Source organism: Procambarus clarkii, chromosome 61 (genome assembly GCF_040958095.1).
Source record: "Procambarus clarkii isolate CNS0578487 chromosome 61, FALCON_Pclarkii_2.0, whole genome shotgun sequence".
Classification (NCBI taxonomy): domain Eukaryota; kingdom Metazoa; phylum Arthropoda; class Malacostraca; order Decapoda; family Cambaridae; genus Procambarus; species Procambarus clarkii.
Genome location: NC_091210.1, coordinates 18,704,285 through 18,721,151, shown reverse-complemented (window position 1 = coordinate 18,721,151; position 16,867 = coordinate 18,704,285). Strand labels below are relative to the sequence as shown.

Sequence of the window (16,867 nt, the reverse complement as noted above, 5' to 3'; positions counted from 1 at the left end):
TTTAAGTAAAATACTCTTAAAGTTGTCTCATACTTGGACATGAATACGTCGGATCGATGTATTGTTTCAAGTGTAGGTTAGACATGTGACTGAGCTTGGGGTGGATTTAAGCAAGAGCTGCCTCGTATGGGTCAATAGGCATCCTGTAGAGGCTTATATTATGCTATTTTCTAAGGTAGTTCTGACAGGCCTCCAGGTTCCTGAACTGGTCAACCAGGCTGTTGAACGAGTACGAATCACAGCCTGGTTGATCAGGTACAGAATCTTGAGAACTTATGACACTAATGAGTGACCTTTCACCCCGCAGGTCTGAGAGTGACGGAGGTGGAGGTGCCAAGAGTGGTGCTGGTGGGAGAGAGTGCAAAGCTAAGGTGTCACTTCGCCTTGAGGGGCGAGGCACTCTACTCACTCAAGTGGTGGAAGAACAGTCGCCAGTTCTACCAGTTCATTCCCAAGAACACCCCAAGAATGGCAGTGTTCTCCGCCCCGGGAGTCAATGTTAATGTTGAGTACACACGTTCTGTTGTTCACTGTACTCATGTACTCATATGTAGTGTAATGTGTGGGCTTACATATGTTTTGAGCATAGTCTTACTACCTGTTTTACCTGTTTTAATGTCAATGAGGTTACTGTTTATATTACACACACACACACACACACACACACACACACACACACACACACACACACACACACACACAGACTACATAGCAGGCACCATAACAATGGGAGGACCAAGAATAGTAGTAGCAGTAATATACAACCCTCCACCAAATGACAGGAGACCCAGTCAAGAGTATGAAAACAACAACAAGGCAGTTAACACTATAATTGAGAGGGCAGCCTCTGCTGCCTGTAGAAATAGATCCCACCTGCTCATCATGGGCGACTTCAATCACGGAAAGATTGACTGGGAGAACAAGGAACCGCATGGAGGCGAGGATACGTGGAGAGCCAAACTATTGGAGGTGGTGACAAGCAACTTTTTAACGCAGCATGTCGGAGAACCCACAAGGATGAGAGGCAATGACGAACCAGCGAGACTCGACCTAGTCTTCACTCTGAACGACTCCGACATAAGAGAAATCGGTTTTGAGGACCCAGTAGGAATGAGCGACCACAGTGTACTGGTGTTTGAGTACTTGATTGAAGAAGGGTTATTGAACTCGAGGAGGGATACCGAAACCAAAAGGTTAGCATACCGAAAGGGAAACTATGAGGGGATAAGAAAATTCCTAACAGATATAGCATGGGAAACAGAGCTCAGGGGAAAGACGGCCCAAGATATGATGGATTACATCACGCAGAAGTGCAAGGACGCAGCAAACAAGTTTGTCCCAGTCCAAAAGGAAAACAGAGAAATGAAGATGAGAAACCCATGGTTTAATCAAAGATGTAGGCTAGCTAAGCAGCAAAGTAAAAGGGCATGGAGAAACTATAGGAATAACAGGACACTGGAGAGCAGAGAAAGATACCAGAATGCCAGGAATGAATATGTCAGGATGAGAAGAGAGGCAGAAAGACAATACGAAAATGACATCGCAAGCAAGGCAAAGACTCAGCCTAAATTGTTGCATAGCCACATTAGGAGAAAAACAACAGTAAAGGAACAGGTTATGAGATTAAGGATAGGGGCGGAAGGATTCACTACAAATGACAAGGAAGTGTGTGAGGAATTGAATAAGAAATTCCAGGAGGTCTTCACCTTAGAACAAGGAGAAATTCCAGAGGTAAGTGAGGGAATAGCTAACCAGGAACCACTGGAAGAGTTTGAGATTACCAGTGGGGAAGTAAGGAAGTGTTTACTAGAGTTGGACGTGACGAAGGCTATAGGCCCAGATGGAATCTCCCCTTGGGTTCTAAAGGAAGGAGCAAGAGAACTGAGCCTACCACTCTCCATAGTGTATAACAAATCACTGGCAACAGGGGAACTGCCAGATACTTGGAAAGCAGCTAACGTAGTCCCGATATACAAGAAAGGGGATAGACAGGAGGCACTGAACTACAGGCCAGTGTCCCTAACCTGCATACCATGCAAGCTGATGGAGAAGATTGTGCGAAAAAAACTAGTGGAGCATCTGGAGCGAAGGAACTTTGTAACACAGCATCAACATGGGTTCAGGGATGGCAGGTCCTGCCTCACAGGGTTACTTGAATTCTACGACCAGGCAACAAAAATAAGGCAAGAAAGAGAAGGGTGGGCAGACTGCATATTTTTGGATTGTCAGAAAGCCTTTGATACAGTGCCACACAAGAGGCTAGTGCGAAAGTTGGAGATGCAGGCTGGAGTGAGAGGGAAGGTACTCCGGTGGATAGAGGAATACCTAAGCAACAGGAGACAACGAGTCTGTGTGAGGGGTGAGGTCTCAGATTGGCGAGACGTCACAAGTGGAGTCCCGCAGGGGTCAGTCCTTGGACCTATACTGTTTCTGGTATATGTAAATGATCTCCCAGAGGGTATAGATTCGTTCCTCTCAATGTTTGCCGACGATGCAAAAATTATGAGGAGGATTGAAACAGAGGATGATAGTAGGAGGCTACAAGATGACCTGGATAGACTGAGTGAATGGTCCAACAAATGGCTGTTGAAGTTCAACCCGAGTAAATGCAAAGTAATGAAACTAGGCAGTGGAAACAGGAGGCCAGGCACAGGATACAGAATAGGAGATGAAGTACTTAATGAAACAGACAGAGAGAAAGATCTAGGAGTTGATATCACACCAAACCTGTCTCCTGAAGCCCACATAAAGAGAATAACGTCTGCGGCATATGCGAGGCTGGCTAACATCAGAACGGCGTTCAGGAACCTGTGTAAGGAATCATTCAGAATCTTGTACACCACATATGTAAGACCAATCCTGGAGTATGCGGCCCCAGCATGGAGCCCGTACCTTGTCAAGCACAAGACGAAGCTGGAAAAAGTCCAAAGGTATGCTACTAGACTAGTCCCAGAACTAAGAGGCATGAGTTATGAGGAAAGGCTGCGGGAAATGCACCTCACGACACTGGAAGACAGAAGAGTAAGGGGGGACATGATCACAACCTACAAAATCCTCAGGGGAATCGACCGGGTAAACAAGGACGAACTTTTCAACACTGGTGGGACGCGAACAAGGGGACACAGGTGGAAGCTGAGTACCCAAATGAGCCACAGAGACGTTAGAAAGAACTTTTTCAGTGTCAGAGTAGTTAGCAAATGGAATGCATTAGGAAGTGATGTGGTGGAGGCTGACTCCATTCACAGTTTCAAATGTAGATATGATAGAGCCCAATAGGCTCAGGAATCTGTACACCAGTTGATTGACGGTTGAGAGGCGGGACCAAAGAGCCAGAGCTCAACCCCCGCAAGCACAATTAGGTAAGTACAATTAGGTAAGTACACACACACACACACACACACACACACACACTCAATACAAACTATCAGGCTGTTTGAAGGAGACAAACAGCTCTTAGATCAACTATTACTTAAGGAAGAGACCCCGTCACATGAGGGACTTACTTAAATTAAAGTAACACCGGAAGAAGTCAAGAAACTAGAGAATTAACTTAGTCGTGAAGGAAGACTCACCACTACACAGATATCCTCGGGGATACTAATAGAAGCAGCTGCAGCATTGTGTAAACCACCTTGAAATTAATTTAAACTATCGATAGATACGGGGAACTGCCAAAGAGTTGAAAAACGGCTTATGTGGCGCAAATATATAAGAGAAAATACATGATCCACTGAACTATAGTATCACTAGCACGCATCCCGTATAAGGTATATATACGCATGGTGTAATAACCTCCAGATCTGTGGACAAAAGAGTCTTTCGAACAATTATCCATACCTACATGAGACCTGTTTTTTAGTATGCAGCCCCGGACATAAACAAATGATAAAATTATTGAAAATCAAATTGACGAAAATCGATCTCTGTTCCACAGTCTCTGTTTCTGTCATTCTGTCCGAGCATATATATAATATAATGTTACATATATATTATATATATTTATATATGTGTGTTATTACTTTTTATTCTATGCCATTACATTAGTTTAACATTGTGACAGTTGTGTGTTGCTGTCTGTCATCAATATTCCCTGATTCATCGCCCCTTCCTCTCTAATTCCTCTCTTTTGAACATTGATTTTTGTGTGTTAATTCCCCCTTCGAATTTTGTCTCGTGGCCCCTTGGTTCTTTCTCTCCTCCCCTCTGTTTCCCCCTCTGTCGTTCACTGTGTCGTTCCTCTGTCGTTCCTCTGTCGTTCCCTCTATCGTTCCTCTCAGGTTTGAAACAAGTGTTTACATATCTCCGGAGTTTTTTCTATTCTCGTTTTGGGTTCTTTTTTGTCAGGTTGAAGTTCTAGCCTCAAACCAGGACTCAAGCGGGGGTCCCATGGACCTATACCTCAAGCGGGGGTCCCATGGACCTATTCCTCAAGCGGGGGTCCCATGGACCTATACCTCAAGCGGGGGTCCCATGGACCTATACCTCAAGCGGGGGACCTATACCTCAAGCGGGGGTCCCATGGACCTATACCTCAAGCGGGGGTCCCATGGACCTATACCTCAAGCGAGGGTCCCATGGACCTATATCTCAAGCGAGGGTCATACCCAAAGGGGGTGTAACAAACCGACATCTAGAAAGGCGGGGCTCGGGAGATTGCGTTCGACCTTGCAAGCGTAATTTGTTGTTTCCAAGAGCGCGTGCACACACACACACACACACACACACACACACACACACACACACACACACACACACACACACACACACACACACACACAAACACGAAATATCGAAGCCAAAAACAGAACCACTCACATCAAGCCAGAAATGTTGGAACCGAAAACTCCAAGACATTTCTTCCTCTAATCTCCTCCTAAGATTTTTAAAGAGATCGCAAAGTCTTGCGAAAAGCCTCGTAACTCTGAGACACAGCCAGACTTTTCCTCGCTACACGCTAATTCGTCTGTAAATGCCGGGAAAACATAGAAATGTGTGACACAGAATCAAGCGTTGATTCGTCGCTGTGTAAACACAGAACAATTTATTCTTTTGAAAAATTTAATTTAAAGCAAACTTTTAAGTCGCGTTTATTTTTTTCAAGTGTTTTTGTCTTATGTAACTTATGATCTGTTTTCTAGTGTTTATGCATTTTTTTTTGCAGTATTTGTATGTGATAGTTTGTTTGTTGGCTTATTTCGGCAGTTTGTGTGATGGCATATTTGGGAAGGCTTTTTTCCTAAGACTTAGAGCACACACACACACACACACACACACACACACACACACACACACACGCAGACACACGCACACACACACACGTTCCTTGCTGGCCTGTCCATCCTCTTGTACTAGCGATACAGTGACGGTCTCACTTCATGCAGGGTCCGCGTTCGATCCCCGATGGCCCCCAAGTGGTTGTGCATCGACCCGTACCTCTGTTCTCGTATCCCAGCTCCTTGTCATCGTATCCCAGTTCCTTGTTCTCATATCCCAGCTCCTTGTCCTCATATCCCAGCTCCTTGTCATCGTATCCCAGTTCCTTGTCCTCATATCCCAGTTCCTTGTCCTCATATCCCAGCTCCTTGTCCTTATATCCCAGCTCCTTGTCCTCATATCCCAGCTCCTTGTCCTCATATCCCAGCTCCTTGTCCTCATACCCCAGCCCCTTGTGTTCATATCCCAGCTCCTTGTCCTCATATCCCAGCTCCTTGTCCTCATACCCCAGCTCCTTGTCCTCATATCCCAGTAACTTGTCCTCATATCCCAGTAACTTGTCCTCATACCCCAGCTCCTTGTCTTCATATCCCAGCTCCTTGTCCTCATACCCCAGCTCCTTGTCTTCATATCCCAGCTCCTTGTCCTTATATCCCAGCTCTTTGTCCTTATGTCCCAGCTCCTTGTCCTCATATCCCACTCCTTGTCCTCATACCCCCAGCTCCTTGTCCTCATATCCCAGTAACTTCTCCTCATACCCCAGCTCCTTGTCTTCATATCCCAGCTCCTTGTCCTTATATCCCAGCTCCTTGTCCTCATACCCCCAGCTCCTTGTCCTCATACCCCAGCTCTTTGTCCTTATGTCCCAGCTCCTTGTCCTCATATCCCACTCCTTGTCCTCATACCCCCAGCTCCTTGTCCTCATATCCCAGTAATTTCTCCTCATACCCCAGCTCCTTGTCTTCATATCCCAGCTCCTTGTCCTCATACCCCCAGCTCCTTGTCCTCATATCCCAGCTCCTTGTCCTCATACCCCAGCTCCTTGTCCTCATACCCCAGCTCCTTGGTCTTACATGACTTATATATTCACACTGGCTTAGATTTTTCTCATAATCACCTTCAATCTGTCCTCCTCTCTGTCTGTCTGTCTGTCTCTCTCTCTCTCTCTCTCCCTCTGTTTCTCTTCTTATCTTTCCTCAAAAATGCTTTTCTCCTAATGAACACTTTCTGTGTATAATAGAGTTGAATGGACTTTACAATTTGCATAATAAGATCTCTTGGTATATTTTCTGTCTGTGGGATTTACCAGTAAAGTTAATTATTGTAGCGCTATCGTCCGACGACGTATCGTCCGACGATAGTATCGTCCGATTATCTCTTGACTAGGAGCTTTTGTGTTCCCATATTGTATATTGTATTTTGATATTGTAGTTAGTTTGGAGAGCCAGTGGTATCGTTGACCCATAGAGTAATAGAGGTATCGTACCCCCTGAAGGGGAAGAGGTATTGTATACCCCTGGAGTACCAAGGGGTATTGTTTACCCCCTGGAGTACCTGGGGTATTGTATTTGTATTTTGTATAGGGTATTGTTTGTAGTTTTGTACTAACCAGTTCATTCTAATTTCTTCCCTGGCGTGTGTGTGTGTGTGTGTGTGTGTGTGTGTGTGTGTGTGTGTGTGTGTGTGTGTGTGTGCGCGCGCGTGCGTGCGTGTGGGTGTAGGTGGGTAGTTCCACACTCCACCAGGTGGAGCTGGTGGACTTGGAGACGTCCTCGAGTGGCATCTACAAGTGTGAAGTAGTAGGTGAGGCGCCAACTTTTACCACTCACATCAGGGCTGCCAACATGACCGTCATAGGTATGTCACGGCTGCCAACCTTCTCCACCTCAGGGCTACCAACCTGAACACCTCACCTGAGTCAGGGCTACCAACACAACCATTTCTGGCATTTAATTATCAGTTATAATGGTGCCAATATACTTTTTTTAACATTTTTAGACAAAATTCTGAATCAGATGTACACAATTTTGAATTGGGCTGAGTTTACGAAACCTGTGCATCTTCTAACGATAAGATATTGATCAAAATATACTGTTTTGTGTTCTGTTTTGTGTTAAGATTGATAACGGCCCTATAAATGTACTCTATGGTATATCTCTGTGGTATACCTCTATGGTATACTCTTTCATCCATTTGTATAGTATACTTCTATGGTATACTTTTTATTCCATTTGTTTCCTACTGAATTAGATTTCTTATAATACGCACTAATCCTGATATCCCACCAGACTAATCCTGATCTACGAGACCAATCCTGATCTTCCAGCAGACTAATCCTGATATCCCACCAGACTAATCCTGATCTCCCACCAGACTAATCCTGATCTCCCACCAGACTAATCCTGATCTCCCACCAGACTAATCCTGATCTCCCACCAGACTAATCCTGATATCCCACCAGACTAATCCTGATCTACGAGACCAATCCTGAATCTCCCACCAGACTAATCCTGATCTTCCACCAGACTAATCCTTATCCTCCCCTCAGACACCCCGGACGGGCCGCCAGTGGTGCGTGGACTGAACCCATCAGGATACAGAGAAGGAGACATTATCCATCTCAACTGCACCTCGTATCGCTCCTGGCCTCCGCCTACTCTATCCTGGGTGCTCCTTATCCCCCACGCCCACAGCCACGCCCGCAGCCCCGCCCACAGCCCTGAGAGCCACGCCTACCAACTCTCCCACATCATCGGCTCCCATGATTACCAACACCCCTCCCATAGCGCGGACTATCAGAACGCCCACAGTGGAGGAAACCACGCCCACCGTCACGCCCACGGTGCTCTCAGCCCGCCCCATCACGCCATGGACACCCACGCCCACCACCATCATGGTAGCCACTACCATCATGGCGCCCCTAGCGCCCCTGCTCGTAAGTTTATGGTAAGTGAAGCTCAGGTACCGTGACCAGTCGTAAGATCTGGAGATCTTACGACTGGTCTGGGTCTTACGACTGGTCTTATGACTGGTATGATCGTAAGATCTTACGATCTAGACTGATCGTAATCGATCGATCTATCGACTGATCGTAAAATCTAGACTGGTCTAGTCTAGATCTTACGAGTGGTCTACATCTTACGAGTGGTCTAGATCATACGACAGGTCTAGATCTTATGAATAGTCTAGATCTTACGACTGGTCTTACGACTGGTCTTATGACTGGTCTTACGACTGGTCTTACGACTGGTCTAGATCTTACGATAGACCCCAATAGTTCACGTTTTGTACTATTGTCTTTGTAGAGCGTTTGCAGTAGGTGACAACATCCCTAGGTCTAGTATAGTAGATATATGTACTTATATATGGTCTAAAATGTGTTATATAAGGTGTAAGATTGCTTATTTAGGCCTAAGAGAGGCTTGGACGACCAGCTGCTGCTGCTCCAGTTTTAGACCGAAATTTTGCAGTATTTCAATAGACCGAATTTTTTTTTTACGAGTACACGAGTACTTATAGAATGTATATTTTTTGTATGGACTATCAATCACTCTTCTCTCTCTCTCTTTCTTTCTCTCTCTCTCTCTCTCTCTCTCTCTCTCTCTCTCTCTCTCTCTCTCTCTCTCTCACTCACTCTCACTCTTTACACAGGTGGACGATGCCCTACTAGTGAGGTACCCCCTGGCCACCACTTGGCCAGGGGGCCAAGAGTCGACGGGATCAGGTGACCTGCCCACCTTCTCGGCCACCCTGGGCCTAGTCTTGGCCACCCACCGCCACCTGGCCCCTCTAGGCTCCTTCACCCTCAGGTCAGTAGTCTACCAACGCTCCCATCGTACAATTTACAGAGTACTATGACACACAGCTGCTCACAAATATCCCCATTTTCTATGCATTTAAGTTAAGTTTAGTGGATTTGAAATAAGTTAGTTTTTCTGCCTTATATACGGTATCTTGAGAGGTTATCTTGAGATGATTTCGGGGCTTTAGTGTCCCCGCGGCCCGGTCCTCGACCAGGCCTCCACCCCCAGGAAGCAGCCCGTGACTGCTGACTAACACCCAGGTACCTATTTTACTGCTAGGTAACAGGGGCATAGGGGGAAAGAAACTCTGCCCAATGTTTCTCGCCGGCGCCTGGGATCGAACCCAGGACCACAGGATTACAAGTCCAGCGTGCTGTCCGCTCGGCCGACCGGCTACGGTGCAGGAATCAAGAAAATATCAATGATATCACGATACCAAACACACTTGATATCGTGATACCAAATGCCTCATAAACCCTCTCATTTGATACCTACAAATAGGCCTTAGCAAAAGGGGCACTCAGCATCTCTTCTCAAATTTATTCATGGAATATTTTGAGTCTGAGATTTGGACTCGGATTACAGAGGCAGCTGCTTGTATGACTTCGTTATCATATATATCTTTTTGTTCTTTTTTGTTATCGTTGGGAGTCGTCTCACAATCACTTGGTCCCTGGTTCGACTCCCTGGCAGGGGAAGAGGTCAAGGCTTGGCTGAGACTGTTTTAGACCACTGTTGTGTCTGGTCTTTACTGATAAGTGTGATTTTTAATGCTTTGAAACGTTTCAATATTTTTGTGGTGTTTTAAAAACTCAAAATACTTTTTGACTACTAACCATGTCACTAATCAGACCACTAACTAGACCACTAACCATGTCACTAATCAGACCACTAACTAGACCACTAACCCCGCCACTAACCAGACCAGTAACCACAGGTGTCTGGCGGAGGTGGAGGGCCACGTCTGGGCCACAGAGGTGAAGGTGGACCTTGAGGTGGACCCTGTACTGGGGCCCCAACACCTGCCCGCCCTCCTCAACACCCACATCCCCCCTTCCTCAGGTGAGTCCTACAGGTGTTAGGAGGTGTCTTCAGGTGTTGAAAGCCTCTGCGAGCAAGACCCTCTCAGGACACAGTACACAACCTACGTGAGACCAGCCATAGAAAGTGCAGCTCCATCGTGAGAACCCCAAAAAAAGCACCCAAGGAGACGATTCCAGGCGTTTGCAACGAGGAATCGTGCAAGAATTGCAAGATAGAACCCAGTAGCCTCATGAACCTGTTCACCAGTTGACTGACAGTCGAGAGGCGGGAGCAAAGAGCCGAAGCTCAACTCCACACACATACAGACCTCGTTGTGTTCCTTGTCACGTATATATCATGATCACCTACACGTTATTTAGGAGTCTAAGGGATCCTTGTAGGAACACAAGGCCCTTGGAACTGATAGTGGAAATATTGCTTCTTCTTAATTGGTTTCCGATTGAGGAAGGAGACTTGAATTTCCCTTCTGCAACTTGCAGGCCGTTACCCGAGGCACGAGTTGTGCAACAGAGAGAGAGAGAGAGAGAGAGAGAGAGAGAGAGAGAGAGAGAGAGAGAGAGAGAGAGAGAGAGAGAGAGAGAGAGAGAGAGAGAGAGGGAGAGAGACAGAGACAGATATAAATAGAGGTAGAGAGAGAGAAAGAAAGGTACAGAGAGCGAGAGAAACAGTGAGTGAGTGAGTGAGTGAGTGAGTGAGTGAGTGAGTGAGTGGGTAGGTCTGGAAGGTGGAAGATATACACACACAAACAGATCTAAGAGGTACAAAATGACTGGCAATCAATCAATAATTTCTCATAATGGAACACCCAGGCCATACAAAAGTTCCCAGTGGGAGTCGACCCATGACTTCTGGATTACAAGTCCAGAGGACTTTCCACTATGCCATGAGGCCTCGTTGATAATAAGATGTGCATTAATATAGTTAAGAAAAACTCCTTTAACAAGAACACCAATTATGATCATATATAAATATATAAATATCACTATTTATATTTTATATGTTGGAATGTATTTGTATATTTATATCAATATAAAATTGTATATAACTAAGCAGTTAAGTTCACTGTTCTGTGACGGATCCAAAATAACCCTACACATCGAAATTAGTCCCTGAAGCTCACATTAAAAGGATAACATCAGCGGCGTATGCAAGGCTGGCTAACTTAAGAACTGCTGTCAGAAACTTGTGTAAGCAATCGTTCAGAACCTTGTTTACCACGTATGTCAGACCAATACTGTATACATGTTGCTAGTGGGAAGCTCTCTCTCTCTCTCCCTCTCACTCGTTACTGACTTACACCAGCTAACTCGAATAGAAACCTCTTCTGTGAGACAGACTCTAATGTTTTCGACAATCGAGAAATAGACAGTCAAACCTGATTGGTATCTAGAGACTGCATTTATCTCTTCTAGGTGTTCTAAGTGACTGCTTCGGACCAGTCTCTCCAGTAACTGACAAGGAAGGATGCGTGTTAGTGACACTGGTCTGTGGTACAGCAGTTTTGACTTCTTTAATTTGATAACACAGCCAAGGGACTACACAGTACATCCACCGCCCAACCCCCAGAGTACTCATAAATGTTGTGTGAATTCCAAAATTACTGTTTAAAAATAATTGTTCATGTATACCGAAATATGCTATACATACACTTGCCTGTATGCTATACATACACTTGCATTTACTCACCTAGTTGAGCTCTGGCTCTTTGGTTCCGCCTCTCAACTGTCAATCAACTGGTGTACAGGTTCCTGAGCCTACTGGGCTCTATCATATCTACACTTGAAACTGTGTATGGAGTCAGCCTCCACCACATCACTGCCTAATGCATTCCATATGTTAACTACTCCGTTTGTAAATGCTACATATATGCTATTCAGGTTATGATTATAATGATAACGAAGGTGTATTATGTGATTATAACTTCTTATCAAATTAATAATGTAATTACATTTCTCTTGTGAATTAAATACAATCAAATGTACAATCTTCTATAAACAAAGCTTTAGATTTGGTTGTGGTTCTGCAGGTTGTGGGCAGCGAGGCGGGGCAGCCGTGTTGGTGTGGGTGATGGTCGTGGTGGCGCTCTCTCTGACCAAGTGACACTCAAACCCACGGAAACAATCACTCAAACGACACTATAGAAAAGTCTGTCAAAGGACACCATAGAAAAGGTCTCATCACCGGATGCACGTCACACCGTACACAAGACCTATTCGCTAACTGATTTTGAAACCTACCTAACTTGACCTACCTCAACCTAACCGAACCTAACCTAACCCAACCGAGCGAAATACAGCCTAACCTAAGCTAATACATCCTAGCATAGCAATATACACGGTTTTATCAAACAGAAAACGAGTTTCGACGAATCATCTAGTGTTTGAAACGGGGAGCCGGTAGTCCGAGCGGACAGCACGCGGGACTTGTGATCCTGTGGTCCTGGGTTCGATCCCAGGCGCCGGCGAGAAACAATGGGCAGAGTTTCTTTCACCCTATGCCCCTGTTACCTAGCAGTAAAATAGGTACCTGGGTGTTAGTCAGCTGTCACGGGCTGCTTCCTGGGGGTGGAGGCCTGGTCGAGGACCGGGCCGCGGGGACACTAAAGCCCCGAAATCATCTCAAGATAACCTCAAGAAGATCATCTCTGGGAGAGTTATATTCCAGCTACGTGTTCGGTTCCTCTCAAGCAAGTGACCCGGCAGTTATATGCCATTTCTACACAAATTACATACATCCTAATTTCTTTATGAGCGAGTTCCTATAGATAATATAATTAATAATTACCGTTGTAAGGGTCAGCCAGACTTCTTAGGTTTATCGAAGTCTCTCCTCCATAGGCCAATTGCTGCCCGTGTCCCAGGATGCAACCCCACAACAGTTGCCTAATTCTCGGGTATCTATTTAGGTGGACAAAGCGGGTGAAACGAAATGGGCCAAGACATAGCTGGGATCGACCTAGGGGTCCTCGATTCCTAGGCGAGGACGTGGACCTACGCTACATGACTTACAATAAATGCCAGATCTCTAACATCAATGTACAACGATATATCCCTACATATAATTTCTACAAAATTTGAGGCATTAATTGCAAAGCGTTTTCAAACTATTTTCAGGATTATACAAGACACACAAATGAATTATAAATTCAAATACTACACCATACAATGGTGAAAATAATTTAGACGAGTTTACCTTAAATTTAAGTGCATCAGAGAAAATGAAGATATTGGCTAGAGGGGAAACTAATATAACCACGGTAATGCATATGGGGCAGTAGCTTCAAGCTTAAGCCATAACATAACTCTCACAAGGGGCGACAGATTCAAGCTTTATAAGACATCAACAATGGGGGCCTCACGGCTGAGTGGAGAGCGCTCGGAGGTCGTAGTTCTAATGACCCGGGCTCAATTCGCGACCAGATGCACCTGTTCACCTAGCAGTAAATAGGTACCAGGGACTTAGACAGCTGCTACAGGCTGCTACCTGGGGGTATGTAACAAAAAGGAGGCCTGGTCGAGGACCGGGCCGCGGGGACGCTAAGCCCCGAAATCATCTCAAGATATGCTAAATTATAGCTAAATATATTGAAGCCCAACACAGTATAGCAAAATACGAGATTTTGTGGAAGCCCATCATAGTATATCATCATCCTAAACTAATCCAAATAATACAAAACACTTCAAACTTGTTTACAACTCTGTGGATGAGAGGATGGTGCAAGTTTGCACATTTATTGTTATTTATATATACAAGAGTTGTTACATTCTTGTACAGCCACTAGCACGCGTAGCGTTTCGGGCAGGTCCTTAATACTAATATTTCCCGGAATACGACCCGCCAAATCGTTTAACAACCAAGTACCCTTTTTACTGTTGGGTTAATCAGTGACTACAATTACGGATTTTCGCCCAGTCAATCCTCCCCGGCCAGGATACGAACCCAGGTTAAAGCGCTCGCGGAACGCCAGCCGAGTGTCTTAACCATTACACCACGGGGACTGCATTCTTACATTAAGTGTAAGCGTAAGTCACGTGCTTAACGTGCTAACACGTGCTTAAGTGTAAGTGTAACTCTTTAAGTGTAAGTGCTTCCTTAACGCTGAACTAAAATACTATTGAAATCCCAACTAATCCAATTGTCTACTAGATTCTTTTAGTTCAAATTACACCAGAACAATCTCAATTGACTTACTTTACATCAGTCCTGTCAGTACTACCTACTACGAACTACTTAAGAATGTAAGAACAACGACGTTCTTACATTCTTACAAGAATGTACGAACTCTTGTATAAATAACTAATAATAATAAAAGAAATCATCTCTCTTAAAGTAAATAGAAGAGTTAAATCTAGCTGAATTGAACACGTTAGAAAACTCTAAAATAAATCTATATTCTAGCACTATCAATAGAAAGATTCAAAGACCCTTAATGATAGCTGACTACCCTAGATCAGACGCAGGATACGTGCCTAATATCATCAAGCACTTAAGAATACTAAGAAAAAAGGAAGCATCAGTTCTGAGATCAAAAGGATCTAACAGGCTTTCCGGAAAGACGTTTTGGAGTAAAAAAATATATATTAAATAATGATGACCAAAACCACACAACAGAAGATGAGGAGACGACGATGTTTCGGTCCGTCCTGGACCGAAACATCGACACGACGGACCGAAACATCGACACGACGGATCGAAACATCGACACGACGGACCGAAACATCGACACGACGGACCGAAACATCGACACGACGGACCGAAACATCGACACGACGGACCGAAACATCGACACGACGGACCGAAACATCGACACGACGGACCGAAACATCGACACGACGGACCGAAACATCGACACGACGGACCGAAACATCGTAGATTTTTATCATGTTCCGATATGTGATTTGGTTATCATATCTTCAGCCACGTTATTGCGACTCATCGTCTGTAAACAACAATATAAGCTCATTCTCAAGCATATACAAGAATATTACATATTTTTTCACATATATTAAGAATATTACTCATTATAAAGCTTAAAAAAGAATATTACATATGAGCATAGTAATATATTGATGGCTTGTATAGGTAAATATTCAACCCTGAACGATATATACTCACGGGTATATATCGTATATATATCACGGGTATATATCGTATATCTATATACTCACGGGAGACATCTCCCGTCACGAAGGTGCATCCGCACCTCCACAGATCTCCAGTATCATCTATTGATACTGGTAATGGCTCAAAAGGGCCACCACTTACGGGCTATTCATGCCCGTGCCACCATTTGGGTGGCTTAATCTTCATCAATCAGTCAATCACTGAACGATAGTGACAGGTGAAGGGCAGATGTGATTAAACCTGTCCTAACTACAGCTGTATGTGACCCCGGCACGTACCTTTCCCCTAGTAACAAACACCTGTACTGTCTGTAACACCTGTCTGTACACCTGTTTGTACACCTGTAACACGTGTAAAAGTTGAAAAAAAAGCTGCAAAAACTAAACAAATCTAGGATAACTGATCAGTATAATTAAACAGGCTAATTATCCTGGATAACTAGCGAATTATCTTGGATAATAAGTCTGTTTAATTATCCAATATTCCTACTTTTCTAGTCAACGAACTGGCTAGTTAACTGTGACAGTCTCGAAGGGGCACTTAAGACTTTAAGAAGGCTACTTAGAGCCTTAAGACGGAAGTCAAGACTTTCTACACCAAAGTTGATATTACTTATTTGTCAACATGTTTATATTGTAGCCTTATTTAATAGATCATTTACGTAATACGTGTGACTGATTCAGAGATAATGATTATTATCTAACACGTGAACAACATGTGAGCAAATATGAACACATATGAACAGTAACATGAGTATATATTTGTGTTTCATTGTATCCTAACTTCTCCACAATTCCTATCGTCTGAGACTGAATTGAGTAGTGTTCCAGGAAGAGAGACCTCCATATACGCGTGTACCGGACTGCTGTACCGGACTGCTGTACCGGACTTAACCTATACCTATTACAGGTATAGGTTAAGTAATTATTACAATTTACAAGGTATAGGTTAAGTAATTATTACAATTATTACTTAACCTATACCTGTAATAGGTTAAGTAATAATTGTAATTACGAAGCAATAAGATGCTTATCTTAACATACTAAGAAGTTTAGGTAAGGTCGGTGTTTTCTATGAAGCTTTTCAAGGTAAACAAAAAAATATTCAAAATAAATCCACTATATCTATATTATTATCTAAGAAATGTATTATTTCTATATCATATCTAAATCATAACAAAATCATATCAGATTCAACAGATTCATTATACATTTGGATCCTACAAGACTGCCACCTATGATCACGTACTACCATAGGGCCCTTGGTTGCCTATGTGACTTTGTGCATGATTTCTCTAAGGATCCAGAAGCTTCTAGAAGGATTTCTTAATTTAAAAACTATTGGAACAATTAAATCGATTTCCGGTAGGGATTAAATCAAATCCTTAATAAGAATCAATAGTACTATCCAGTCTACCTTATAATCTTTAAATCCTATATCTAATTATATTATAATCACATCTTATCTCAATCATATGTCTAGACAGTAAAAATAATCAATCAATATTACAGTCTCCGTGGTGTAGTGGTAAGACACTCGCCTGGCGTTCCGCGAGCGCCAGGCGCTCGTATGTCATGGGTTCGTATCCTGGCCGGAGAGGATTTACTGGGCGCAATTCCCTAACTGTAGCCTCTGTTTAACGCAACAGTAAAATGTGTACTTGGATGAAAAAACGATTCTTC

General features: G+C 44.0%; 1 protein-coding gene across 1 annotated transcript in view; it reads left to right on the top strand.

Moving 5' to 3' along the window:
- LOC123753464 (uncharacterized) overlaps positions 1-15,943 on the top strand; it is a 22,766-nt gene extending 6,823 nt beyond the window's left edge. Inside the window, exons 2-7 of the mRNA XM_069307946.1 lie at positions 308-504; positions 6,936-7,071; positions 7,763-8,160; positions 8,866-9,023; positions 9,955-10,079; positions 12,088-15,943. Of these exons, the coding sequence (XP_069164047.1) occupies positions 308-504; positions 6,936-7,071; positions 7,763-8,160; positions 8,866-9,023; positions 9,955-10,079; positions 12,088-12,161 (1,088 nt within the window). The 3' untranslated portion in view covers positions 12,162-15,943. The remainder of the gene's footprint in view (positions 1-307; positions 505-6,935; positions 7,072-7,762; positions 8,161-8,865; positions 9,024-9,954; positions 10,080-12,087) is intronic.
- The last annotated feature ends 924 nt before the right edge of the window (positions 15,944-16,867 follow it).